This window comes from Phacochoerus africanus, chromosome 7, assembly GCF_016906955.1.
Source record: "Phacochoerus africanus isolate WHEZ1 chromosome 7, ROS_Pafr_v1, whole genome shotgun sequence".
Classification (NCBI taxonomy): Eukaryota; Metazoa; Chordata; class Mammalia; order Artiodactyla; family Suidae; genus Phacochoerus; species Phacochoerus africanus.
Window position 1 is genome coordinate 22122650 of NC_062550.1, and position 27966 is coordinate 22150615.

Below are 27966 nucleotides of genomic sequence, written 5' to 3' on the forward strand. Positions count from 1 at the left end.
CCGGGGATGAGTGGCTTCACTCAGCCCGAGCGCCCAGGACCCCAGGCAGAGCTCTCATCTCCACCCCCATCTCCCCACACACCTGGGATCCACCCGCGGCTAGGCACACGTGGATACGACACGCACATATACAGAACTCAAAACACACCCCCAGGAAACCCACACAACCGCCCACAGCGAAGTCCTGCCGCCCGCCGCCTGAGCCGCACTCTGTAAACACGCACTCGCATCCACCCGCGCGGGGCACGCGCAGCCTCCCGTCCCCGGCGCCTGGGTGCGTGCCTTCGCCCTTGGGCGCTGCTGTGTGCCCCCCGCTTCCAAGCGATCCTTTGAGAGGGGGAGGAGAGGCTGCGAGGAGTGAGAGACGAGCGGCAGGCAGAGGAGAAGGGAGGGGGGGAAGGAGGGGAAGCCGGCCAGGGAGGAGGAGAGAGGCGAGGAGGCGGCTCTGGCAGCGCGAGGCGGCGGCGGCGGCGGCGGCGCGGAGAGCTTGGACCGGGAGCCCAGAGCTCGGCTGGGCAGCGGGAGAGGAGGAGCCACAAGGAACTGCAGCTCAGCCAGCTTGGGCCGAGCCTAGAGACACCGGCCTGGCTGGTCCTCGCCAGCCGCAGGTGGGAAGGGGCTGGGATGGGGGGTGCGGGTCTCCCGGCTAGGGGCTGAGTCTGAGCCTAGGTGCTGTCTCCTCCCTCTGTTTCACAGACAGAGGCTGAGCATGGAGCTGTCCCCCCGCAGCCCTCCCGAGATGTTGGAGTCGGATTGCCCGTCACCCCTGGAGCTGAAGTCAGCCCCCAGCAAGAAGATGTGGATCAAGCTTCGGTCTCTGTGAGTCCCCCCGCAGGGGGTGGGGGGTGGTGGGGGGAAGGGATCTTAGGGAGCCTGGAAAGCGGGGCAGAAGGGTTGTGGTGTAGCTGAAGCCAGGCCGGTGAATTCTCTTGGGCACACATGTTGGCAGGTGCGAGGAAATAAGCTACCCTGACACGCGTGGCCAGGCCACATGTGCAAGGTATGTGCGGAGCAAGCCGGCCGGTTGGAGCGGGTTTAGGAGTTGCAGGGCTAACAGTGTGCCTGCGGACACCCCCCCTCCCCCGGTGACACATGCAGCACAGAGAGGTGGCACAATATTTGCAGTGTGGCAGGGCTGCGGACCAGCAGCATTCAGAAGGTGCCAGGCTGACTCACACGTATCCATGCGCAGGGTTGTGCAGATGTGACACACAGATCACATGTGTGTGCATGAGTGTCCAGGGGTCACAGAGGTCTGTGTAGAGTGGTTGCATACAGATGCAGATCTAGTGCATGGGGATACTTGTGCCAACCTGTGGGTCATATATATGTCGGTTGGGATTGGTGGTTTCTGCCTCCAGCAGCCTACAGGGCATGGGGGTGGGGATCGCCCCATACCTGAGCTGCTCATTTCTCTTGGGGCCTGGAAGCCCACTTTTCCTGTTAATGCTAGGTGACCCAGCTGGGATCTAGAGAAGGGGTGGGCCCCAGACCTGGGATCTGAGGAGGGGGTTGTGGAGCCCCTACCCAGGAGCTGGGGTGGTGGTGAAGAATGATTGACCGACAGGGGCAAGGTAACTGTCAAAGCCTTTTTGTTGCTGAAGGATCCCCAAGCATATTTAGGCATCTTCTCTTATTGTTGCAGGAAGAGGGCATGTGGGGAGGAATAAATGGGAAAGGGAAGGACTCAGGTGTCCCATACTCCAGTTCCAGGGATGGAAAGGAACTTTTCTTCCTGTTCCTCAGAGGAGAGGATTGGGTCAAAGACAAGCCATGCAACATGTTTATCTCCCCATCAGTTCCATCGGGTAATCTCTGCAGTCTGTTGGTTCTTAACCAGAGAGCAAGGGAAGGTGCTCCTCTCCTGCTCTGAACCCCCCCCCCCCCCGCCCCCGTGGCCCTATGAAAGAGGCTGCGGATGTTTGGTGAGAAAATACAGGAAACACAGCATTTACACCCAGTTTCTCCCCAATATCCTCAATAGTGAGCATTGAAGCTTTCCATTTCAGGGTTCTGGCAGAGGGAGAGATGGGGGTAGAATATGGATAGATGCTTATGATTGTGTCGTTTTAAAAATACTGCACCTGTGGCGATGAGACGAGATGACGCCTTTATATTGGGCCACTGGGTCTGATTTACACACTAGCGAGGCTTATGCTTAGAGAGGCTATAGGGAGAACGGAGGCATGGTGGGCAACAAGGCTTGGAATCCAAATGTGCTTCTCCGTCCCCTCCTTTGCTGCCTCTGGCCAATGTAATTTGTGGGCTCCATGAAGCGCAGCCTTGGAATGAGGTTCTGGGATGAAGAAATGGAAAACCTGGATTGATTTTTGTTGGGAGGACCACCCAGGTGATTCTTGATAGAAAACGCTGCTCTGTTAATGGTAACTAAGCTGGGAAGAAGAGTAGGTAAGGATGTGGTTGAAAGGTAAAGCAGAGACCCCAGGGTCTAAAGGGGGAGAATTCAGGCTGTCCCAGGATGCTTCCCCCCCCAGCGCTAGTGGCTCATCGCATTCCTCCCTGGCCTCCATTCCAGATAGCGGGCCTGCAAAAGAACAGGTTCTACCAGGTTCACTTTCTCCCACACTTTTCTAACCAAAAGCCTTACCTGGAAGCAAATTGCTGCTATGTCTTCCTTCAGTGTGAGACGTGCTCAATGGCGAGAGAAGAAGAACCTCAGAAGGAAATCCAGGGAAAGAAGAGAGTAGAGGCAGCTGCTCCTGGAGAGTGTGCTGGCTGAGATGTCCTTACAGGAGATCAGAGTGGACAAGGATCACTAATCTTATTGATGAGATTGTTCTGGCTTTCACTCACTTCAGCAGTCTGTTCCTTAGGAGTGCTAGCTACATGTAATAACTTACCCAGAAAAGTTCCGTCTCCTCAAAGTTAATCACCAGGAACAGGTTCCCAGTCTCATTATTTCAAAGCAGCGGAAGATCTTGATATCAAGGTAGATCCCGAGTTGATGGTTTATTGGATTTGGTCCTGTTTGAATATTGAGGAGGCTTCGTCAATCAGATGAAAGGATTTAGGGCTTTTGCCGAGTAGGAGAGAGAAACAAGTCTGGGGTCGTGTGGTTTCTGAAGAGGTGAGCAAAGGGGGGCATTTCCTCCTTTAAAAGGAAATAGATGCCCTACCCCACTCCCAATAGGCCTGGGTGGGAAGGGACTATTTAGTCTGGGAATAGGGGAGTGGACCTGATTATCTCAGGACTAGATACTGAATAGAAATGAAAACGGATGGAATATATATATATATTTATATACTGATATATAAATATATATATTTATTTATATACTGATATATATATTTATATACCGATTCCCCTTCTCAACATATCCTATCTCCCCCACCCCAACTACCCTTTTAATTTCTAATCTGGGACACCTAGATTCTCTCTAGGGAAGCTGGGCCTGGTGTTTTTTTTTCTCTGGTTGAAAAAGCCCATATTAATATAATTATGCAGGGCAATTTCTTCTTGGGAAGGGCATCAAGCAGTTCTGTCTTCCATATGAGCGCTCTGCCAAAGATAAATTCAGGATCTGGAGCATATTGGCTGGAGAGTCTCTAACTGTGGGATTTCACCTCTACCTCGCAGGAAATTTTCCTAACTAGTTAGAGTCATACACTGAGGCATGAGAGAGGCTGAGACAGACAGTTTGGGGATGGTGGGTTGACCAGGATGAGTTTCAGCATCTCTAACCTTAAGATGAAGGATTGGACTTGCCTCCTCTGAGACCAGAGTGCCTTGAGGAGTATGGGGAGGGCCAGTAGAAGTTGAAAGGGTTTTCTGTGTCTTCTGCGAAACAAGAAAAACTGTGAGCAGAGATTGCTTTACCATTCTTAGCTCATTCTGTCATTCAGCAACTATTAATTGAGTGCCTCCTATGGGTCAGGTGATATGCTGGATGCTAGGGATATAGTGGTGGACAAAATGTACATAGCTCCTGATTCTATGGTTTGTAATTAGGTTCAACTCCATCAAATGGAGTGGAGAGTATGTTAGAACAGGCACTCAGTTCTTCGTTTTGCTACACCCACCCAAGTGGTAAAATTCAATCACTTTGGTTTCTGCCTCATCTTTTCCTTTGAGGGGGTTATACACACAGCAAAAGCACATACATGAATTCTCTCTCTCTCCCCCAGGATAATACAAGTATCACTCTGTTCTTCTCTGCTCCAGTTTCTCCTGAAAGAGGGACAGAACTTCCCTCTTCCTTGGGACAGTACAGACACAATCCCTTTTTCTTCTCCCTTCTCCACATGGTGCTTACTGAGGCTCCTGTGGTCTAGGCCCAATGTCCTAAGCTGTAATTCAAGGTCATTTCAGGGGAGTTGAAGTAAGGACCCCAATGGAGATTATTTTTGCTCATCTTTGTTTCATCAGAATCTAGTGTGGTACCTGGAACATAATAGGTACTCGATAGTTGCTGTTAAATGAAGAAATGAACAAATGAATTAATGAATATATGTGTATATGTCACAGAGCCAGTTCTGTCTCTGATTCTGTGGTGCATGAGTTCCCGTGTGCAGGGGTGGGGGAGAGGGGGGGAATGGGGATGAAAGAAAGGAAGAGGTTGTTGTTGTTATTGTTTTAGAGGATGATATTCAAAAAGTGTGGGGTATGAGGACCTCAGAACGGAGTCTGGAACTGAAGGAGTTACAGAGAGGATACAGAAACAATCTGGACACGCAAACGAGACGTATCAGGATGAAATTGTGAATGCCTGATGTGTACACATATATATTTGGGTACAGGTTGATGTGTGTGACGAGGACAGTTGGTGGAGTCAGACCTCTGTGATAATGCCTTTGTTTTTATGTTTATAAATGGCATGTGCGATGATAAATATGTCAGGATAATAAATATGCACTTAACCTGAATACCCGAAGATGTCCTGTGTATGAGTGAGATGATAGATGTGTGTACATGAGTGTATGTGTAGGTAATGGGGTAATACGTTAGGTGTGATCTGGTGTGTGTATTTGTGACACACTCAGATTTCTTGACATTCCTGGGGAGAGCTAATGCACAGGCGGAAGAAGCCGAGGGACTGGGCTGGGTGCTTCACTGATGTATCCCACCTTTTGGCCTCATTTTGTATGTGCCTCATGGAATGATCTTACCAGTTTTGAAAACCTTTCCCTGCATATGGCTCTGGAGCTGCTGTGAAGATTGCAGGATAAACTGCAAGTAGCTGCCTAGACCTCTGGAGAAAAAGGAGCATCATTTCTCCCAGGCCTTGGCGGGAATGATTTTCAGTGTCTTCCTCCCTGGATCGGCCCTTCCTCCTTTATTTCCAGCCATGGCAAAGGGGATCTCTCCTCCTGGGTTTCTTTTTCCACTCTCCCATCTGATGTCTCGATTTTCCTCTATCAGCTCTGTCCTGAATGAGGCATCTCTCGATGGTGGAGGGTGGAAAATTCCTGCAGGAAGGTGAAGGGGAGGTGCAGAGATAGGGGAAATCAAATTCAAATGAAAGGAAGAACTTCACAAACCTTTGGTTAGAATACCTGGCTGGAGGGAGTCAGGGAGGCTGGGGGTAGTAGCGAAAGAGCATAGGGAATAGTGGGGGGCTTTGAGTTTATGTTCCCACCCTGCCAAATACTAGCTGCATGATCTTGAAGTCACGTTGTCTCTCTGCATCTCAGTTCTTTATTTGGTATCATCCACGCGAAAGTGGTCTTTAAATGGTCAAGATTGGAGTTCTTTCAACATGGGCGAGCTTGCTGTGTGAAGAGGCAGCAGAATGGGAATACACGGGTGACCACTGGCTTGGATGGGGAAAAAATAAAGACTGAGGAGGCAGAAATAGGAATTCTCGTTGTGGCTCAGCAGGCTAAGAACCTGACTGGTATCCATGAAGAGGCTGCAGGTTCGGTCCCTGGCCTCACTCAGTGGGTTAAGGAGGCGGCATTGCCACAAGCAGCTGTGTAGGTTGCAGATGCAGCTTGGATCTGACATTGCTGTGGCTGTGGTGTTGGCCCTCAGCTGCAGCTCTGATTTGACACCTAGCCCAAGGAACTTACATATGCCCTAAAAAAAAAAAAAAAAAAAAAAAAAAAAAAAAAAAAAAGAGGTAGGAATAATTGTGACGTAATAGGTTTGAGTCCTGGTGACTGGGACATGATTTGGATCTTGTTGAGTGGTTGTCTGGAGCGGGTGAGGCGAGTGTCTGAACTTAAAGAATAGAAGGCTGGATGGGGCTGGAGGAGGGCTGTTCCACAAAGGGTGTGGGTCCCTGAGGTCCAAAGAAAAGAGAGAAGCTCCTTGTCATGACTTTTCAAGTGGTTGAACTAGAAGTGGATGAAGCATGTGCAGTTCTAAGATGTGGTGGGTGTAGGGAGCCCAGGAACAATTGTTGGTGAGTCCTGTGAGCCTTGGAGGAATTCCCCACTGGCATTTATCCTGTCTTTGGGCCTGGAGGTGACATGACCAAGGATGACACATCCTATTTTAGAGCATCTCTGAAGTCCCTTAAAACCCAATATCACTCTGCTTGCACAGGAGCCCCAGGAGGCCGATTAAAAAGACAGAGAGGAGATCCCACATTGGAGGTTGCATTTATCACTTTGGCCAGGAGGAGGGTGAAGGGTTGGGGATGATGCTATGGGACTGGAAAGCCAGGTGAGAGACTCAGCAGGAGAGATAATTGGATGCCTCTAGACCCTAGATCTGCTCTACCTGCACCCTGTCCAGGAGCTCCTGAAGTCAGTGAAGTAAGTGCTTGTCTTTTATCTCCTCCCCCTCCCCCTTTTTGTCACTCCCATCAAACTGGGAAGGAGGAGCTGGGAATCCTTATAACAGATCTTTCCTTTTTTTTTTTTTTTTTTTTGTTGGCGCCCACAGCATTCTGAAGTTCCCAGACCAAGGACTGAACCTGTGCCATAGCAGTGATTGTGCCACTGCAGTGATGCCAGATCCTTAACCTACTGTGCCACCAGGGAACTCCTCTTTCCCTCTCTTTTGAATCTTTCAAGGAATCATGGGAGGATTTATTTCCAACTTTGGTGCTCCCCCTGCTTTCCTCTTCTTTGGTTCCTCCTGCATCCTTTCCTCTGCCCCCTCCCTCCTTTGCTCCTGTCCTTCTCTGGTTTCTCTTTCTCTGCTGGGCTCTGCTTGCTCTCCTCCTCTCTCTTCCCTTTCCCTTTGACTTGGCCCCTCACTCTAGCCTTCAGTGTTCCTACTCCTCCCTCACCTTGGCCAGGAGTCAGGAACCCCTGGGGCTTTCCTTGGCCCAGGCATTGTCGCAGGGATGGTTCAGAGCAGGTGCACTGCAGGCACTCTTTGGGGCCAGCTTAGGAGTCCAGCCTCAACTCCGGTATTCCGCAAGGGCCTGTGTTTTGCCTCCTCAGTGACCTCATCCTTCCAGTTCCTCTGGGGAGGAAGCCAAGTAATTGCCTTTGGATCTCAGAGGGGCTGATTTTCACAGGCCCGGAAGTGGAGGAGCTATTTTCCAGCTCTCTTCAGGACAGCAGCAGAGAAAGGGGGACAGAACCAGGGCATCAGGTGGGGTGCAGCAGAGACCAGTGGAAGACTGGAAGTGGTTAGATAATGAGATTCTCTCCTAAGGGAGGACGACTTCATGGTCTGAGAGAGCTGGGGGAGAGAATCCTGGGAATGGTGAGGGGGGCAAGCTGGAACTTGAAGGGGAAGAGGGGCTACTGAGAAGGGCAAAGGAAAAAAGCAAGTTGTGATCCATTCACTGCAGGGAGGTCCCTGGAGCCAGTGCTCTTGCCCCTCTGTCCCCCACGTCCCCAGCCCTGCAGCTGCTCTTCTCCCCCCAGCTCCTGCTGCATCTTCTCCCTGGCTGGGAAGAGAACAGCAGGTTAGGATACGACTTCAGCATCCCAGAGCTGGCAGAAGTCCACTGACGGAGCTGCGATGGGGTTTTGTTGCAGAAGGCGGGCTTGGAGGGGGGGAGGGCATATCCATGGGGAGGCCTGGGTCCAGGCGCTGGGAGGAAAGCTAGAAAGGGGGTGCTCAGGTGGTACTGTTGGATGCAGCCAGGCCCCCAGGTCAGTTGAGTCCGCAGCTGCAAATAATAAGTCAGAATTTGCAAATAATTATGGTGGCTGCAGCGGGATGATTACGCTGCCAGCTGGTGTTGGCACCATTTAGGTTGAGAAGGGAGCTTGGCTTCCAGGGGGCTTAGTGATTGTCTGGCAGGCAGGACCTGGGGGCTAGAGAAGCCTCTTTCTTTCCGATAGCTTGGCTTCCCTGCTCCCCTGTTTATCAGCTTTTGCACATCTAACTTGGCACCATCCCCCTAGTTTTCTCCTCTGTGCCCACCTTGTTTGGAAACTTCTCAGGGCCTGGGATGAGTGAACACACATACACACAGTGTTGCCAAGCTCCCTAAACCCCAACAATCTCCCTATAAGCAGTAGCTTTAGAGATTCCATTCTGAAAGAAATATAATAAATCTCATGGCAGCAGACTCACCCCAAAGACTTTTTGCCTCGCCTGTTCTCTTCTTGTCTTTTTTTTTTTTTTTTTTTTTAAAGGCTGCACTTGCAGCATAGGAAGTTCCTGGGCTACGGGTTGGATCAGAGCTGCAGCTGCAGGCCTACACCACAGTCATAGCAACACTGGATCTGAGCCGTATCTGCAACCTATGCTGCAGCTTGTGGCAACTCCAGTTCTTTAACCCACGGACACTATGTCAGGTTCATAACCTGCTGAGCCATGATGGGAACTCCCCTTTTTATCTTTTTTTGAAATGCCAAGAAAGTCTGCTGCTGTTTTCATTGCAATGAGATGGATTGAAGACAGATGCAGGAGAACTTCTGGAAAGTTCATGGAGGTTAGATGTAACCTTCCCATGATAAAGCCAGCTTACCCTCCTTTAAAGAAAGCATCAGGTTAGGGCTGAGCTGGGTAAAGCAGTGAGCCATTCAGAAAAGATAAACTCCAACCAGGGAATCAAGACCAGGCGCCCTCCTTCCCTAGTGCCTCCAACACAGGCACTGAATCTGGGGACCACAGCATGCTTGTTACGGTGGGAAAACTGATGCCCATGAATAGTTGGTAATGTGGAGGGCAGGGCTGGGACCAGACTCAGGTCCTGCTGATCCACAGTTTAGGGCTGCTCCCATCACACTGGCAGTCGGTCCCCTGTCAAGCTTCCAATTCACATGCCCATCCCAGGCCACCTTCAACATCTGTTAGGTCTCCTGGAAGCAGGGCATCTGCTGGGAACATCTGTTGAGATGTGGTTTGGAGGGCCAGTGGGATGGTCCACGTGGAGGTAGTTAATAAGCAGAATTAAATAGTGCAGGGAGGGAGTTCCCGTTGTGGTGCAGTGGAAACGAATCCAACTAGTATCCAAGGTTTGAACCCTGGCCTCGCTCAGTGGGTTAAGGATCTGGTGTTGCTGTGAGCTGTGGTGTAGGTCACAGACGCAGCTCAGATCCAGCGTTGCTGTGGCTATGGCTATGGTGTAGGCGGGCAGCTGCAGCTCTGTTTTGACCCCTAGCTTGGGAACCTCCATATGCCCCAGGTGTGTCCCCAAAAAACAAAAACAAAAAATAGTGCAGGGAGGGAGAAGAGGTCTGGACAAGTGAGCCAGAGCCTGAGTTCCTTGGGACTGGGGGCCTCCTCTTTGATTAGCCTTCCTGAGCTTCTTGCCCACCCCGCCCATGTTCTCCCTCTTTCAAGGGCTGAAACCTGAGGACGAGGTGACTCACTTGTGTGCTGAGCAGGGAGCTGGGATATTTGGGTTCTTATTAGTCTGGGCTGAGGCTCAAGCTGCTTAGATCACCCCCTTCCTCAGCTGAGCTGAGCTGCTGGGTTGTTGCTAGGAACACCTGTTAGAAATGGCTCTGGTCAGGAGGTGGAGGGGGAGCTGCCTTCACACACACACACACACACACACACACACTCCCTCCTCCTCCTCCTCTTTTTCAGTGTTTCTCAGACCTTTTACAGCACTTTTTACATCTCCCTTCTCTCTCTGCCCCTCTCCATCATCTCCCTCTACTCAACTGTTTCTATCCCCCCCATCCTGCCCTATTCTCCCTTGACGCTCCCTCCATCCAGCTCCTCTGTCCAGTGTCTAGAGATGTCTCACCACCGCTGCCATGTCAACCTGAGGCCTGCCGCCTCCCAGGATGGCACCCCAGCTCTGCCACCAGAGGGGCTATTTTTATCTCTGGAGCCACCCCCGCCACTGTGCCCAGCCAGCTGCCAGAAGCGGGGCTGCTTGTATAGCAATGAGAAGCCAGGGGAGTGAGGGGAGCGGCAGTGCTTGGGGAAGGTGGGAATTTGGTTGGTTCTTGTTTCGCCAGCTGTGTATCCCCAGCTTCTGCTTCCACTGCTTTGATGGTCCCTGTGGAATAAGGAGCTGGGGGGGGGGAGCCCCAGACATCTGGCGTGGTGGTGGTCAGGAGACAGGGCTTTTCCACATCAGGGGCCCTAGGTATGTGGGTGGGCACAGGGACTTGGTTCATGGAGGACTTTTAGTGAACATTTGCTGGACTAAGTAAAAATTACATAGTTTTGCACATATGCATCACTTTATAGTTCCCCAGGTGCTCTCATATGATCTCATTTGATGCTTGTGAGAATTCTGTGAAGTGTATATTTACCTGTTTGGAAGACATGGAAACTGGAGCCCAGAGTGTCATGTCCAAGGTCACACATAGTGATCAAGTCTAGGTAAAATCTCTTGATTTTAATTCATATCCTCTTTCTATTGGATTTAGCCATTTTCCTCAGTTCTTTCAATTTCTGCGATTTTGGAGCCTTTAGATCAATCAGTCAATCCCTTTCCTCACGACTTCCCCCCACCCACATTCACCACTCCCCCTTCTCTGACCAGAGGCAGAGTCTCTTATGGTTTGTTTTTTCCCTATTCCAATTCCTGTTCTTCAGTGCAAATGGGGAAGAGTGGGGATGGACCAAGGAGAGAGGCATTATAGTTGGGCTCCTTTAAAACTACACTTAAGGGCTAAAGGAAAATTCACACTGGGGTCACCACATCTAAGCCTTGCCTCCCACCCAGAGGACAGTCTCCTTAGCTCAGAAAGAAGCAGAGTGTGGCATGTGTGTATATGTGTGGGTGAGTGGAAATGTGTGAAAAAATTTAAAAACTATTTATTTATCTATTTATTGGCTGTGCCTGCAGCATGCAGAAGTTCCCAGGCCAGGGATCCAACCTGTGCCACAGCAACAACCCAAGCCACAGCAAAGACAATGCCAGATACTTAACCCACTTAGCCACCAAGGAACTCCCATATGTGTGAATATTCCCCCCCACCAAGGAAGGAATGATGGTTGATTAATATCCTTTCTAATTAGGAATAGTAACTAATGGACTGGGGTAAACGTGTGTGGGATGCATGCTGGGGTGTATGTAGGTGGGGTGATGTGGCAAGCCATTATTTGTCCAACCAGCTTTGGTTCTACTGGGCAAAAGAGCAGAAGGATGGGCAAGATATCTTTTTTAAAGCTGTTCTAGTCTAAGAAATCTCTACCTTTCAGTCGGTAGGTTGAAGTTAGTGCCTCTTTGGCTTAGTTGGTTGGGCCTGGAGTCAGGTGAGGGAGAGGAGGGGGACTGGTTTGGTGTTTTTTGGTGTTTCAGGCTGGGTGCAGCTGGCTACCACCTGCTCACACTCCCACCCACCTCAACCTCTCCAAGCGAGCAGAGAAGGCCATATTACTTGTCCCACCTCTCCTGGGTGTAGTTATAGGTCTCTGAGTCTGGGTTTAGTCCTTTCTCTCTAAAAACACTTACCACCGCAGCAGACCTGCTTCGTGGCTATCAGGACTTCACTAGAACGCAACTTCGTAGTCATTTAACTTCCATTCCTCTCATTCCCACTTCCACTTGTTTTGGTAATTTCCCAAACTTCATTTGTTTATAATCCCTCAAGGTTATGGCACAGCGACAAGGTGTTTTAATTTCTCCCTGTTTTTGGTGGGTAGGGGTGCGGGGAAATAAGACTTCCCATCATAAAATCCTGGCTCTTGGCCCTTTTCCTTTCCTTTCTCTTTCTCCTGTCGTACTCATCCCCACACTGCCCCCAGCCCCTATATGAGGGAGACTGTAGTCCTAGAGAACTCACTTCACCGGCTGCATCTGGCTTCACCCCCAGCTCTCCTCCTTAGCCCCGCCCAGCCTTTCCACTGACCAATCGCAGCCCCAATGCACTGGTGCTGGTGACGTCATCCCACAGCCAATCAGGAGGCGGGCTGGGGCTGTATGCGCACGTTCACTTACCGCTGCAGCGGCTGGATTCTTCTTAACCTGAGCAAGAGCAAAGCTTGGAGGAGGAAGAAGGGGTCTTGGTCCCTAGACCCTTTCTGGGCTATGCCATCACTTCTCCCTCTGGGCTGGATTGACCTTACTCCAGTTGATTCACAGTTATTTCCCAGGACTCGTTTTACAGATGAGAAAACTGGGGCTGGGAAAGTTAAACTTGCCCAGCCTCTCAGTTTTGATGAGCAAGTCCTCCTGACTTTCAGTCCCTGCTTGAGCGGGTCTCTGGGTAGGGATCCCCGGATCCCTAGCTTCAGCAAGCCCCTCCCCTCCAATTTCTAGTTCTCCTCCTGTCTTGCTTTCATCCTTTTAGGTGGGTTGAAGCTCATTTTGAAGAATGGCCCTGGCAAAAGACCCTGGGAGGGAATTGAATCTGCCTTAGTCCCGTTGGGGGGCTCCTGCTGGGCCCCTTCCTCTCCATTCCAGACTTCCTCTCCGGGACAGATTCAGGATGGTTCCCTGGCCCTGCACCCTTAAGCCTCCTCTAACTCATTCCTTCTCCCCAAAGAGGAGCCCCACCTCCTTAGAGCTAGGGGCTGGCCTGTGCTATTTCTGTCCTTTCTGGGATTCTTCTGAGAACAGATTCTTGTTTTCAGTCTGATTCAGATGTGAAACTTTTCCCGCGGCCTCTCACCCAGTTGTTGTGGGCTGGGTCTCTGCCTCATCACTCCTTCCTCCAGCCAGGCTCTTCCTGTTCCCCTCCCCAAAATTCTCTCTGGTCAGTCACTCAATTTTGCTGAGACCTGGAGAAGGAAGTCAGGGGCCCAAGAGGGAGCCATTCCCCTCAGGGGCCTGGGTGCCCTGGGGACAGCATTTTGATATTCTGAAGTAGGAAACTTTGATTCCCATGGCAAGCCCTGTTCCTGTGCAAAGGAGTCACCTCCAGGGCCCCATCCTCAGGTAGGCCCAGGGATGAGGAAGGGAGAGGGGCGGAGGAGGACAGGCTGCTGTGGGTCTACTAGTTGTAGTTTGGTGGAGGGGAGGGATTAAGACTTGACACTCCCATATTGTGTGTGTGTGTGAGAGAGAGAGAGAGAGAGAGAGAGAGAGAGAGAGAGAGAGAGAGACTTGGCAATGGCAAGTGACTTAGTGTTTCCCCTCCTTCTTGCCTTCCTGGCCCCATCATCCTCAGGATCTCACATTTCTCCAATATCTCCTCACCTGGTCCTGAAAACCCAAAAGGGAAGTAGAATTCTTCTCTCAGCTCCCAGCCCCGTAGCTTGAGGCTGCCCTGTGACGTTTTAGGGAATGTGGATGCTGAAAGTAGCAGCAGGGGGCTTGGAAATCATCAGATCATCTGATGGGGCCTGGGGAAACTGCAGTCTTCTGGGACTTTGGGATTGGTAGCCGGGAGCTGCCTTTTCCAGCTGGCTGCATAGAGACTGGGGCCTCCAGGGGTCAGGATCTGAGGCATTCCTGTGGTGCAGGGACAGAAGGTAAAGGAGGGAGAGGTGTGGTGGTGAACCAGAGTGAGGGGTGGCATGGAAAAACAGTTGGGAAGCTTCCAGTTTTCCTTTGGTCTGAATGAGAACTGGACACGGGTGAGCATCCTGCTCATGCAAGCAGAGGGATGGCAAAATGAGGGCTTTGGGGAAGTCTGGGGTGGGGGGTTCGTAAGTCTGAAGGACATTAGAATCCATGAGGCCCCCCGCCAGGCCAGGAAGCTTTGTGCAGGGGAGTTATGTAACTTCCCGTGGAGGAAGGCCAGTACCTGGATCCTTCCAGCTGCCTGAGTCCAGGTCCCCTCCTTGGACTCCTCATTTGTCAAATTTATTCTTTAATCTTTCTTGCCCTCCTTCCTGCCTCCCTTCTGGTATCTGGAGTGTGTAGGGTTCAGGTTTCAACAGGAGCTCCTGGACAAGATTGGGAGGTGGAGGAGGCGGGAGGCACTTGGAGGGAAGGCCGTGTTGAAAGCCAGTCTGCAACCTCACTCTTCTCCCCAGGCGCTCCATTCAAGTTTCACAAACCCTGGCTCAGAGATCTCAGTTGTGAGCGCTGGGGGATAGCACCCCGCCTGATTGATCTGTCCCCTTTCCCTTTTGTTTAATGAACATTTACTGAGCATGTACCGTGTGCCCCGAGCCCAGCAGCCTTGATAGACGAGTCACTGTCAGTGCCATCAAGATGCCCCCAGCCTCTTGTGGGCTGGCAGACATGGTCACCCCCTGAAGCACAGATGACTGAGACTGAAGGAGCTGTGAGGCAGTGGGGTCCAGCCTCACCCTTGACATTTGGTGCACAGTTAGACCCCAGGAGCGTGAGTTGTAGGCTTGCTGACCTGATTGAGATTGACAAGCTGGTTGATCTTGGACTAGCCATATAACCTCCCCCATAAGATGATTGTGAGGCTCAGGTCAGGTTTGTAATTATAAAGAAGTGATCATGGCCATTATCATCCTCTCATTTCCTGATGGGGCGGGGGTGGGGGTCTTCCTAATTACCAGCCTCCATCCAAACTAGGCTCTCTCTTTTCCACCTGGACTTGGGATGGTGAGGGCAGGTGCTTGCTGGGTTTGAGCTGTGAGCTGGGTAAGGCCTGTGTGTGATGCTGATCAGTTAATTCCCATTCAGGTCATATTTAATAGAGCCTCACTGTATATGCCAGGTCCTTAGCATACATTATTTCCTTTAATCCTCTTATTAACAGCCCTTCGCAGGTGGTTTATTATTATCCAGACTGTCTTATAGATGAAGGAACTGAAGCTTGAAAATAAAGGTTCTCAAACTTCAGCGTGTATGAGAATCATCTCTGATGTTTGTTAAACATGCAGATCCTTGGACCCAAACCTTAATGCTGTCCAGGGAGGCCCAGAATCTAAAATTTTCACAAGTATCCCAGGTGATTCGGATGCCAGCGGTCTACAGGCCACATTTTGACAGGCACGGATTAAGAATTAGTGACTTGCCCAGGGCTCAGAGGAAGTGAGAAGTTTGAATGCAGGACTCTAGCCTCCCAGAGCTGTGCTGGGAGCCTGTTTCTGCATTGGAAATAGGGGTAGCCATGCCTTCCCGCCTCCCTCCCTCTCTCTAGGCCCATTGTGAGGATAAAAGGAGATAATGTAGGAGAAAGCGCTTTTTAAAATGTAGAGCTGGCAGCATTGTTAGAGATTATGCGAATACATGCAAATGAGCACCCGTGGGCTTGGCTGCTCAGTTGGGGAGCCTGTGTTTCCCAAGGTGGCTCAAGAAAGAAGAGGAGTTCCCCCTTGTGGCTCAGCGGGTTAAAAACTCTACTGGTATCCATGAGGTTGTGGGTTCAATCCCTGCTCTCGCTCTGTGGGTTAAGGATCTGGCATTGCCATGGGCTGTGGTGTAGGTTGCAGACGAGGCTTGGATTTGGTGTGGTTGTGGCCAGCAGCTGCAGCGAACTTACATATGCTCAGGTGTGGCTGTAAAAACGGCTGATCCAGGTGGAAGATTTAGGCTAGGATGGGAATCTGGGGGGATATGGAACCAGAGACCTTTTTTCTTTCTTCCCTGGATTGTGTGTCCCCAGATTTGAGGTCTCCTGGCCACAGGGACTGACCGGGAGAGGGAAGCCCCAGCTTGTGCCTTGGCCCCAAAGGTGGAGCCAGACCTCTTTGCTCTGTGAGCTCCAGTTGGCTCTTAGTTGCCCCTTTCCAGCTCATTGGCTGGAAAGCCGTTTTTATGTCGTTCAGCCTCTATTCCTCCTCCCCAGTGATGCCTGAGCTGAGGCTGAGCTGTACTGAGCCCAGGCTCTTTCTTGTTGAACAACCTGCTCTTTCCACCTGGAGTTGGGACAGCAGGAAGGTGGGCAGAGGGATTTGAAGGTAGCCCACTAAGGAGGCTGCAGTGTCACCCTCCAACTTCTTTCCCTGCCCATTTTCCCCTTTCCTTTCTGCCCCACTTGCATTCAGACTTGTCCTTGGCCAGGACTGCTGGTCCCGGAGGTGAGAGTTGACCAGTGATGATTCCTGGGGCTGGCTGGCTATTTTGGGCACCCCTATTCCAAAGCTGCTGAGACCCCAGGTTTCTAGAGTTGCTTCTGTTCGGGAGTGCCATTGTTCTCCCTCCCCCGGCATCCCTGGGAATTGATGCTATTTCAGCCTCTGGTCCCTGACTCATTCTCTTCTCCTCCCTGACTCATAGGGCGACCTTGGGCTTCTGAAGCCCCTCTCAGTGGGGAACTATGCCGGTCACTGGTTCTCCCCACCTTGGTTTTGGATGGGTTTGGGCAGGGCTGGGGGAAGGAGCCGGAGGGGAATGTTCAATCGCTTTCTTTAAAATTACCATGGAAAGTCAGAGAGCTTTGCTTTGTGATTGCCTGGGCTGGACTCAGACAGTCAAAGAACAGACTTTTAAGAAGCCTCCCAGTTAATCACCATCCCCCAGAAAAGTGAGGGGTTGTCCCTTCAGGCAAAGCACTCAGGAAGTGAGACACCTGACCCCACCCTCACTACTGTGGCTCTGGGGGAAGCTGATGCCAGCCAGAAGGAGGAGGTGGGTTCAGTCACCCTTTGCCAGAGGTTTTCTCTGGAACAGCGCTGGGGAGGCAGGGGTTAATCCTGCCTTGTCCTGGTTGATGGATTCTGGAATCATAATCCATTAGCTCTGCCTGGGTGGAGTGAGGCCAGGCGAAAGCATTCAGATTGGTCTTTGTTCCGCGTCTTTGCCATCCCTGCCAGGGACAGTGGAGGTGTGGACCTGTACCCCCTCCCCGCCAAGATCAAGAGACATAATGAAGGAATCCTGGGTGCTCTTTTGATGGCTGTTAATCCCAAAGCCCTCTCTCAGCGGGGAAATAGACGGTTTCAGTCTTATTTAGACTATGAACCAGATCATCCCCCCAAACCTCACCCCAGGGGCTTGTACCTGCCTAATTTCTGCTGGGCCCAGGCAATCTAAACAAGAGTTTTCAGGAAACATTAGTTAAAAGGGGGGGTATTGAGAGGTCAGAGGGGGTCGGGGGCCATGGAGGCAGGAAGAACCCTGGATTTAACTTTGGGGGGTAGATAAACTTAGTACAGGCAGTGGCAAGCGCCTGTGATGAAAAACCTTAGCTGCTGTTAGTCTGTGAGAAAGATGAAGGGTTTGTAGAGTGCTGAGGCTGTTTCTGTAAAATGCATCCCATTAGAGGGTGTCCGGTTTTCATGACAAGGTGGCAGTGCCTAAGCAGGTTATCTGTACCCACCCCTACAGGCTGCGCTACATGGTGAAGCAGTTGGAGAACGGAGAGGTGAACATTGAGGAGCTGAAGAAAAACCTGGAGTACACAGCTTCCCTGCTGGAGGCCGTCTATATCGATGAGACACGGTGCGACTGGAGATACTGGGCCTCTGGGAGAGACCCACACACAGAGGAGAAAGATACCAGACAGACACAGTGATCTCGGGACAGGGAGTCAGACAGAAAGCGGGAGATACACACGAGTGACAGGGCCAGAGCAGGGATGGGAGGGGAGCAGACACGTCTATAGGTAGAAATATCCGCAGAGTTAAGGAGGCAGAGACAAACACCCATGTCAAGAGGAGGAGAAGACTGTTCCAGAGCTGGGCGGGACCTTAAAGCTCATCTGGTCCTCACCTTCTTCCGGTGCAGAGGCCTTCCAGCCCTCTGCTGCCCAGGATAGGAGCCACTGGTCACATGTGGCTCTTGGGGCTTGAAACCATGGCCAGGGTGAATTAAGATGTGGATGTATACAGGTTGGATTCTAAAGACTTAGAGAAAAGAATGTAAAATAGCTCATGAGTGTGTGTGTATATATACTGTCTTTTGTCTTTTTAGGGCCACGCCCACGGCCTATGGAGGTTCCCAGGCTAGGGGTCAAATCAGAGCTACAGCTGCTGGCCTACACCACAGCCACAGCAACTCAGGATCTGAGCCGTGTCTGCGACCTACACGGTTGCTCACGGCAATGCGGGATCCTTGACCCACTGAGCAACGCCAGGGATCGAACCCTTGACCTCATGGTTCCTAGTCAGATCCATTTGCGCTGCGCCACTATGGGAACTCCTGGTTTTTTTTTTGTTTGTTTTAATTTTTTTTTAGGACGGCGCTTATGGCATATGGAAGTTCCCAGGTTACAGGCTGAATCAGAGCTGAGTTGCTGGCCTACACCTCAGCCACAGCAATACCAGATCCAAGCCGTGTCTGCGATCTAAACCACAGCTCATGGCAATGCTGGATCTTTAACCCTCTGAGCAAGGCCAGGGACAGAACTTGCGTCCTCATGGGTACTAGTCAGATTCGTTTCTACTGAGCCCTGGTGGGAGCTCCATCAGTATATTTTATATTGATTCCACATCGAAATGAGAAAAGTTGGGTGTATTAGGTTAAAGAAAATGTATCATTAAAATGAATTTCACCTGTTTCTTTTTACCCTTTGTGGCTGCTAGAAAATTTGGTTCCTTATATGTGGCTTGCATTTTATTTCTGCTGGACAGTGCTGCTGGTCTGTAGCATCCTCGACGGATGCAGTGTCCATCCACTGTCTGCTTGAACACTTTCAGAGTTGGGAGTCTCACTACCTTACATAGTGACCAGTTTCATTATTGGAGACCTCAGATAGAGAAACAGAAGTAAAAAGACTTAGTGAAAGAAAGGAAGGGGAGGGTCAGAGAAGGGAGAGAGCCAGTGTGAGAGTCCGCAAGGGTGGGGTGTGGACGGGCCCAGGGTCTGGGCTGTGGAAGCAGCGGCCGTCTCTCCTCTGTGACTCCCCTTCTGGGGCCTCAGGCAAATCTTGGACACAGAGGACGAGCTACAGGAGCTGCGGTCCGACGCGGTGCCTTCAGAGGTGCGGGACTGGCTGGCCTCCACCTTCACCCAGCAGACCCGGGCCAAAGGCCGCCGAGCGGAGGAGAAGCCCAAGTTCCGGAGCATCGTCCACGCAGTGCAGGCCGGGATCTTCGTGGAACGGTGAGGCCGGCCCTGCACTGCCTCCCTCTGCCTCTAGCGGTGTCCCTCTTTCCCAGCCACCCGGTCTTCCAGGGCCCCACAACACCAGCAGCCCCACCTGATCAGACCCCAGCCTCTGGCCCCACCCCTGGGCTTGTCATTCTTCATTCTCCTCCCGCAGGATGTTCCGGAGAACCTACACCTCGGTGGGCCCCACCTATTCCACTGCCGTCCTCAACTGTCTCAAGGTGACCCTGGGGTTCTGAGGAAGGGGAGAAGGTTGGGGGGTGGAGTAGTCCTTGGGGTGTTCAGACTCTGTTTTTACCTTCCTTTTTAACTGTCATTCCCATGTTCCTCAAAAGAACTTTTGCCACTCAAGAGGCAAGCTCCTGACTTCTTGTCACTCCTGTACTGAGAGATACCTGGAGAGAAAGAGGCCTGGTTCACCACTTCTTTGTTTCCTGGCTTCCCAAGCCTCTGTAATCATTGGGAAGTCCTCCTTGAAGTCTAACTGTAGCCCTTGCTGCTGTTGGGATTCCCCCCCCCCCCTCCACTGGGAGTCTCCCAGCCTAATTCCTTATTTTTCTACAGAATCTGGACCTCTGGTGCTTTAATGTCTTTTCCTTGAACCGGGCAGCTGATGACCACGCCCTGAGGACCATCGTTTTTGAGTTGCTGACTCGGCACAACCTCATCAGCCGCTTTAAGGTTGGGCAGCCTCCTTCCTAGTGGGATTCTCCACTCCCGCCACGCCTGTTCTCAGAGTGGCACCAAGCGGGTCCACAGGCTCCCTCACTGTCAGGGAAGTCTCCCGTGCCCACCCCAGTCTAGCCTTCCCTTCACTTGCTGCAGTCACAGCCGCTGCCTTCATTTCTTGCTTTCTAGGGGAAGATTCTAGCCCTGCAACTGTCCAGCTCAAGATTCTGCCCTCTCCCCCTTGCTCTGTCCCCTGGCTGGCTGCAGGTTCAGCTGTCCGATGCAGCCCTCCTGCCCCTGGAGGCCTAGAGTCCAGATGCTGTCAGCTGGTCCCCTGTGGGACTAGCATCTCTCCGTTTGTGTGTGTGTGGGGGCTCTTCCTCCCCTCTCCCTCCAGCTCTAGTCTCTGTCCAAGGAATTTTATGGAGAGGATCAGCTCTTGGCAAGGCTAGGTAGGGCTGTTGGAGGGGAGGAGGGGGTTGTGGACTCCATTTGCTCTTCAGCTCGGCTGGCCAGGAAGCACAGGGGATTAAAGCTCTCTTCAGATCCTGTGCCAGGAGGGAACAGGGGCTGGAAAAAGTCAATTCCATGTGGAAAAACCACACTTGGAAGTGGAGGGCAAGGGGGGCTGAAGAATTGCAATGGGGTTATTTGGTCACGTCAGGGTGGAGGGAACGTGCGTGTTCTGAAGAGAATGAGAGACTCAGAGGAGTCCAGTTGGAGGCCCCTCCTAGAGGCTCTGGAGAGTCCCCTGGCTCCGTCTGCCTCTGCTTTACTGAAACAGATTATCGAGAGCCTTTCCTTGACCCCTGACTCCTCCTTTTACAACTCCCTAGAGTGTTTCCAGAACTTTCCTGAGATGCTCGGCTAGGATTTTCTTCTGAGGCCTGTTCTTCTGCAGTTTCATTTTCTTCTCTCCAGTCCTGCCCTCTCCAGGACAGACAACAGCAGGCTGCTCTTTTTCCTAAGACTTCCTTCCAGCTCCTCTTTCTCCAAACTGGTTCTTGGACTTACTCCAGACACCAGGTTCTCCTACAGGTGCTTCCTCACCTGGATGGCCTGGTTCTGGGGGACCCCAAGAATGACTGCATCAGGTTGGGTCTGGCCCAGCCCCAGCCTGCTTTGCTCCAAGGCTGTTGGAGAGAGGAGCCTTCTTGCTCCAGTGTCTCTCCCGGGAGACACCTTAGCTGGAGCCGCCCTTCTCAAGCCCCACATTCCCTTCCTGGGCACCCAGCCCCTCCCCTGCTCCCCCCCTTCCGTTCCCTTCCTCAGGGACACCATGGCAACGCAAAAGCAAGGGCAGTTGTCACGGAAACGGTCCTTTAAATTCCCTGAATTTGGGGCACAGCCCTCCAGGGGTGAGGGCAGGGGATGTTGGGGTCCGACTGACTAGTGGCGCCTCTTCTGGGTCTCACCGCTGTGGTTCATCTCTACAGAAGCTTCCCCTGGTCCTGAACCCTGCTCTCCTCCCAGCCCCAGAGATCCAGGGACAGGAGCAAATACCAGCCCTGCCCTCTGGGAGCCTGGAGCCTCTGAAGGAGGCAGATGTAGCCCTGGGGCTTATGCACAGCTTGAGGTGGGATTGAGTAACCCCACAGAGCTCTGGCTCTCAGGGGCTTGTGTGAGTGGGGTGGTTGGAGGGTGGGGGAAGGCTTCTCAGACGAGGGGTGATCCGTCTGGCTAGAGGGGTCTTCCCCCCTGGGCGTCTTATTCTTTCCCCTCCTCTGGGCCCCTCCCCATGGTACTGGCTTAGGGATGGGTGGGGTGGTAGGAAGGAGGGGAGATTTCTTTTCTCTTCTGAGAAATCTCCTGGGAAATCATAGTAATTATAACTACTCTTTAGAGAGCACTTACTAAGTGCCCGTACTTATCACATTAAATTCAAGGTAGGTGGTATTCTCTTCAGTCTGCACTTCATACTTCAAGTAAGTGTCTGAGGCACAGGGAGGCTGGTGACTTGCCCAAGGTCACACAGCCAGCCGGTGGTAGAGCCGGGATGTGGGCCCAGGTTCACTGGAGGGCCAGCCCTCTCCTCAATCCTCTTGCCTTCTAAAGAAAGAGGGCCTCAATCCCTGGCACCTCCACCCCATCACCACCCACAAAAACAGAGGGCCTTGCTGGCCCCTGTCCTCAGCCACCTGCCATTCCCGCGTGTCTTCCACTGATCTCAGTTTCCTCCCTCCTACTGCAGATTCCCACTGTGTTTTTGATGACTTTCCTGGACGCCTTGGAGACAGGCTATGGGAAGTACAAGAACCCTTACCACAACCAGATCCACGCAGCCGATGTTACCCAGACGGTCCACTGCTTCTTGCTCCGCACAGGGATGGTGGTAGGTGCCCAGAGATCACCCTTCTGTGACTCAGGGTCTTAACAGCTGCAGAACTGGCAAGTCTGGATTAGACTCCCGTTTCCCGTTTCCTCTCTTCGGCTCCTCCCCTTTGGCATCCCAGAGTCTTTACAGCGTCAGATTGTACTTACTCTAGAGAATTCCTGAGTGGACCCTGACTTCCTGGGCAACCCTGGGGATGGGAGGCAGTGAGCTATTGCAGGTTGGGATGGAGGAGGGTCTTTGGCCCTTCCAGGAGCTGAGCGGCCTGGCTGCATTAGCCCAAGAGCTGGCCTGGAAGAATGGAAGGGCTGGGCTGAGTGGTCTGGCCTGTGTGTGGAGGTCTTCAGGCAGAGGGTGCCAGGGCTCAGCCCCCTCTCACCCTCTGTCTCTGTCTCTCTCTCCCAGCACTGCCTGTCGGAGATCGAGGTCCTGGCCATCATCTTTGCTGCAGCCATTCATGACTATGAGCACACAGGCACTACCAACAGCTTCCACATCCAGACCAAGTGAGGGGTGGGGACGTGGCAGGGGCAGGGGGGGGCCAAGCGGAGGCACAGAGGGCTGGACACGGTGACCTTGGGCTTTGCAGGTCAGAATGTGCCATCCTGTATAACGATCGCTCAGTGCTGGAGAATCACCACATCAGCTCTGTTTTCCGGATGATGCAGGACGACGAAATGAACATATTCATCAACCTCACCAAGGATGAGTTTGTGTAAGCGGGGAGCTGGGGGTGGGCACCCCTAGAGGCCCCTCCCCTCCCCCTCTGTTCCCACTTCCGGGACCTCCTGCCTGGCAGGGCTGGTCACTCCTTGGCTTCCGTCCCTTTCAGAGAGCTGCGGGCCCTGGTCATCGAGATGGTATTGGCCACAGACATGTCCTGCCATTTCCAGCAAGTGAAGTCCATGAAGACAGCCTTGCAGCAGCTGGAGAGGTGACACCTGGTGGGGTGTGGCCAGGGATAAGCCAGACTGAGGGGTGTGTGAACTGGGGGTGCATCCACATGGGTAATGGGTGTGCCAAGTCTTTGCCCGGCTGTGGGAACGCTCCTGGCCCCAGGCATCTGAGTGCATCTCGTGTATGTGGTGTGTGTGTGCGCGCATGGCTCTGGGTTTGTGTGCAGCCCAGGCAGCCGGTCCGCTGCACAGCACCTGGGCTGGGGGCCTGAGACGGCCGTTCTCAGGACAACTTGAGGACAGGCTGAATCTGGAATGTTGCAAAAATTGTCCAGCCTTCTGGACTCGTTTCCTTACCTGTGAAATGTGAAAACGATGGGCCTCCCCCCAATGACAGCCCGCCGCCGGTGCCTCCTCTAAAGGGCTATCAGGAGAGTTGTGTGAGGTTAAAGAAAGAGCCCAGAACAAATGCTGTAATTACGTCTCTTTTTGCTTAAAAGTGGGTGGGAGGATAGAAAGGTAAGAGAGAACCGACTGTGTTTGTGTGTGTCCTGAAGGTGTGTGTTAATGTGTGGTGTCTGCGTGTGCAGTGTCAGAGCGTGTCATTGTTGGGGAATAATAATAATAATTATTATAATAATCATTATAGATAGCATCTACCGAGCCCTTATTAGGTGCCAGACACTCTTCTAAATACTTGTACATCATTTAACTCGCAGAACAACCCTGTGTGGCAGATTCTGTTTTCATTTCCACTTAGGACTGAGGAAAATGAAATCTGGAAATTTTAAGTAACTTGCTCTGCGTCACACAGCTAGTGTGTGAGAGTTGTGACGGGGATTCGAACCCAGCCCTTTGATCCTAGGAGCCTGGGCTGCTTCCTTTACGTGTGTGTATGTGTGTGTGTCTAGCCTCAGAGGGTGTTTGGAGTTAGAGCTGAGAGAGGGCGTGTGATGGGAAGTTAGGAATGGTCCAGGCTTCCTTTTCCTAAAAGATCAGTCTCCCTTCCCTTGCCACCTGCTCCGACAGGATTGACAAGTCCAAGGCCCTGTCTCTACTGCTCCATGCTGCTGACATCAGCCACCCAACCAAGCAGTGGTCAGTTCACAGCCGCTGGACCAAGGCCCTCATGGAGGAATTCTTCCGCCAGGTATGGGGCATCTTGGGCCGCCTCTCTCGGGGGCCTCCTCTCCCCGTTGTTCTCCAAGTTCCCTCGTCCTACTCCAGCTCTTCATTCAGCTGCCTGCAGCTGCTGACCTGACCCCAGACCTATGGGATAAATGGTCATCTCTGAATAGCTTAACAATAATTGCTGGCAGAGGCGTTCCATTTGCATGTCACCCATTTCCAGGTCAAAGGCACAGAGATCCCCCTTCTTCCCCAACAGCCCCTCCCCACCAGCGGCACCCCGATCTGTAGACTGAGGTGCTTCCCCACCCTTTCTTCTCCCCCAGGGTGACAAGGAGGCAGAGCTGGGCCTGCCCTTTTCTCCGCTCTGTGACCGCACCTCCACTCTCGTGGCACAGTCCCAGATTGGTGAGTGTCCCGCCCTGGAGGGAGGAGAGGATTGGAAGGGGAGACAATGCTGGCTCGGCTGGGGTGGGACAGCTCCAAGTCCCCACCCCTCAAAGCCAGGCTTCCCATTCAGGCCAGCCTGCTGTGCTAGAGCATGGGGTGTCCTGGGCAGAAGGCCAGGGAGTGTGATGGTGGGGAGTTCTCTGGGGTCACAAAGACATCATCCCAAAGGCTGTCCCCACTGGGAACTTGTCAGCCCCAGGTGACCCCAGGCAGCCGGGGGGCACAGCCGTGCCAGCCATAACCTCTGCCCAGCCCCCGGGTCAGACGCCTCCATTGTGTCACCCCTGCGCTGCAGGTTTCATTGACTTCATCGTGGAGCCCACATTCTCTGTGCTGACTGATGTGGCCGAGAAGAGTGTCCAGCCTATGGGGGATGAGGACTCCAAGTCTAAAAATCAGCCCAGGTGAGGGTGGCAGGGTTGGCCAGGGGCTACAGGGAGGAGGTACAGGCATGGCTGGGGTGAAGAAGCTGGTGACTCTAAAACCTCTGCTGTGGGTCACACTCAGGGGCAGAAGGATGGGGGCAGGGGCTGTGGCCCATACCTGTGTCCCTTCCACCATATTTTTGTCTTTGTTGCCTTTCTGCTAATCTGCTTTTGTTTTCCTTCCAGTGGGAGGGAAGGCATGGACAGAGATGGGGACTGGGGGTACCTGGTGGTGGGAAAAGAGGAGAAGGACAATCTCCTTGAGCCCCTCCCACCCCCGTCTTCCATTCCCCCCACTCCGAGGCTGTGAAGATGGTTCTGGAGCGGGTGGGGTTTCACCTCTGCACTGTGGGGGGTCCCTGCTTCTAGCTTCCAGTGGCGCCAGCCTTCTCTGGATGTGGAAGTGGGAGATCCCAACCCTGACGTAGTCAGCTTCCGCTCTACTTGGACCAAATACATTCAGGAGAACAAGCAGAAATGGAAGGAACGGGCAGCAAGTGGTGGGTCCACCGGGAGGATGCGGCCGTGGGGGCAGGGCTGCTGATGGAGCAGTGGCGGGTCCATTTTCCTTAACCCCCTGGAACTACCCTTTGACTCCTTCCCAGAGTTGGGAGGGGAATTGCTCAGGCTGCCGTTAGATCACAGGAACGACTGACTAGCTGACTGGTTTGGACTGTTCTAGAATGGGTTCTGAAAAGACAGCCATATTCCACAACCCAAGGGACCCCATGCACCTGGTGGCCTGGCTGAGACATCACATCCTTAGTGTGGGAGCTGAGGGTTGTGCATTTTCGGGGAGAGGCTTTCCCCAAGTGGGCAGGAGTCGAACATGGCTCAGCTTGAAGGAAGGGGGTTGCCTGAGAAGCCCTTACTTCTCTCCACACATTCCTTGGGCTTGGGGGAAAATACTGCTTGGTCTGGTCCCAGCTGCCTTCATGCCCCTCTGCAGGCATCACCAACCAGATGTCCATTGACGAGCTGTCGCCCTGTGAGGAAGAGGCCCCGGCCTGCCCTGCTGAAGACGAGCACAACCAGAACGGGAATCTGGACTAGCCTGGGGCTGGCCCGGGTGAGCCCGTGCGGTGGACAGGGAGGGGCTTGAGGTTCTGCAGGAAGTGGGGCGAGCTGGGTGTCGACAGGCATCTTTGAAGGGTCCTCTCTGGGGTTCAGTGCATGTGAGGGTCTCCCACTCTCCAGGCAGGAAAATGGAGGAAGTGAACACAGAACTGAGCTGGGGCGCGAGCGGGAAGTGGGGGTCCTCCTGCCCCTTCTGTCCCAGGCCCTGCAGGAAGAGAGGAGGCAGCTGCAACTCCTTGGTGAGGGGTCGGAGAGGAAGCAACCAGGGTGTAAGAATCCGGGAGGGCAGCTGGGCAGTCTTCTGCTCCAGCCCCAGCCACCTCCTTGTAGGGCACTTTTGGGCACAGCTACACGTGGGACTGAATGGGGATCTGGCGGGACAGGAGGAAGGTAAGTCAGGCTGGAGATGAAGGTGAAGGTCAGGGCACTGAGGTTTCTTCCTCTTCCCCCAGGTCCTCCTCGAGTCCAGAGTCTTCGATGTCATCAGCATCATCCATCGGGACTGGCTCCCCCATCTGCTCCAAGGGAGCATGGAGGTCGCGGAACAGACAGCCCACCCAAAGGACAAATGCCAGAGATTGTGGGGTTGGGGGAAGGGCCCCTCCCCACCCGACACCCATTGGGGCGCACTTTAGTCTCCCGGCGGCCAGACTGGGGAACTTCAGGCCCCCAATGGTCACTGTGTCCATCCCCCTGCCTCTGGACTCTCCCCATGGCCAGATGACTGGCTGGAGGGGGGCCTTCCTGGAGGCGTCCCAGGGCCTGGGGGGAGGGGCAGAGATGCCAGCCCCCTGGGCCCTCCCCCATCCCTTTTGCCTCCAAGTTTCTAAGCAATACATTTTGGGGGTTCCTCAGCCCCCCACCCCAGATCTTAGCTGGCAGGTCTGGGTCCCCCTTTTCCTCCCCTGGGAGGGGCTGGAATAGGACAGAAGGCTGGCGGGTTTCAGAGCCCTGTGCACGGGGAGGGGAGGGGGCTCCCTCAGGACATGGTACCTTTCCAGGGCCTGGGGATGGGGGGACATCCTCTTACCCGAGACCTGCACGGCCCCGGCCCCGCCCCCGCAGCCTTCCCTCTCTCCCATTCTGAAATGGTGACTGGGGGAACAGGAGCCATTGGGACCAGGGGCTGAGAGGAGGCCTTTCCTGGGATCCTCAAGGACTCGGGACTGGTCTCGGCCCTGGGGGCTTGTCACTTGCCCTGGCTGAGTCCTGAACCCATTGCCTCCTTCCCGTCCCCTGGGGCTGGGAGGCTCCCATCCGACCAATGTCTGTAAAACGCTTCGAGGTCTCCGCAGCAAAGCACCGTCAGGTTGCTTTCTCTGAGCGCAGGCGGCAGAGATCAGCTGGGCTGGGGGTCACGGGTGTGTGGGGGGGTGAGGTTTAGCCCAGACAGAGGATCCCTCCCCTCCCAGCACCCGCCCACTTCCGGGGCCAAGAGGGCCCTCCTGGAAGGAGTAGGGAGTGGGGGGTGGAAGGCAGATGGGGAGGGGCTCAGGGCTGCTGCTGTCCCGTCTTCTGAAGGGAGCCCAGCCAGGCCCCTGCTCCGTCCTCTCCTCAGGCTCCTCTCACCCCGCTTTGTCCCAGGAAAGGTTCAAGTCCAGGTGACTGCCCTCCTCCTCTCTTGTAAATACCAGCCATGCATTTGTACAGTGGGCCCTGTTTGTGTGAAGTCATATCACGGTCTTTTAGACCTGCCACCGGCCACTTGTCCCTCCTACCCCACCCTGAGTGGGGCAGAGACGCATGTGACTCACCCCTGCCCTTGGTCTCCCAGAACCCTGCTATCGCCAGAGATCAATAAAGAAGGGAGACAGGCCTGCTGTGTGTGCTGTTTGCCGGGTGAA

The 27966-nt window shown here is 53.2% G+C and overlaps 1 protein-coding gene across 3 annotated transcripts; it reads left to right on the forward strand.

Moving 5' to 3' along the window:
- On the forward strand, window positions 1-27938 carry PDE1B (phosphodiesterase 1B). Of its 3 annotated transcripts, XM_047786827.1 has the most exons (16): window positions 408-608; window positions 697-819; window positions 17424-17537; window positions 18957-19139; window positions 19300-19366; window positions 19710-19826; window positions 22006-22146; window positions 22552-22652; window positions 22736-22861; window positions 22979-23080; window positions 24072-24192; window positions 24497-24578; window positions 24916-25024; window positions 25415-25545; window positions 25995-26114; window positions 26575-27938. In XM_047786827.1, the coding sequence occupies exons 2-15, from the start codon at window positions 710-712 to the stop codon at window positions 26096-26098; spliced, it is 1608 nt and encodes a 535-aa protein (XP_047642783.1). In that variant the 5' UTR covers window positions 408-608; window positions 697-709; the 3' UTR covers window positions 26099-26114; window positions 26575-27938. The 3 variants fall into 3 exon arrangements, 2 of the variants coding, with proteins under 2 accessions (XP_047642783.1, XP_047642784.1); XR_007135830.1 differs by lacking the exon at window positions 25415-25545 and having other exon boundaries at window positions 1-608; XM_047786828.1 differs by lacking the exons at window positions 408-608; window positions 697-819 and adding an exon at window positions 12257-13163.
- Window positions 27939-27966: the final 28 nt, after the last annotated feature.

What these genes read in the sequence shown, in the direction of transcription:
- PDE1B (XM_047786827.1), top strand. Translation starts at nt 710, where the DNA reads ATGGAGCTGTCCCCCCGCAGCCCTCCCGAGATGTTGGAGTCGGATTGC. An exon ending in GCCTTGCAGCAGCTGGAGAG is followed by an intron (nt 23,081 to 24,071) that starts GTGACACCTGGT and finishes CTGCTCCGACAG; the next exon opens with GATTGACAAGTCCAAGGCCC. An exon ending in CGTGGCACAGTCCCAGATTG is followed by an intron (nt 24,579 to 24,915) that starts GTGAGTGTCCCG and finishes CCTGCGCTGCAG; the next exon opens with GTTTCATTGACTTCATCGTG.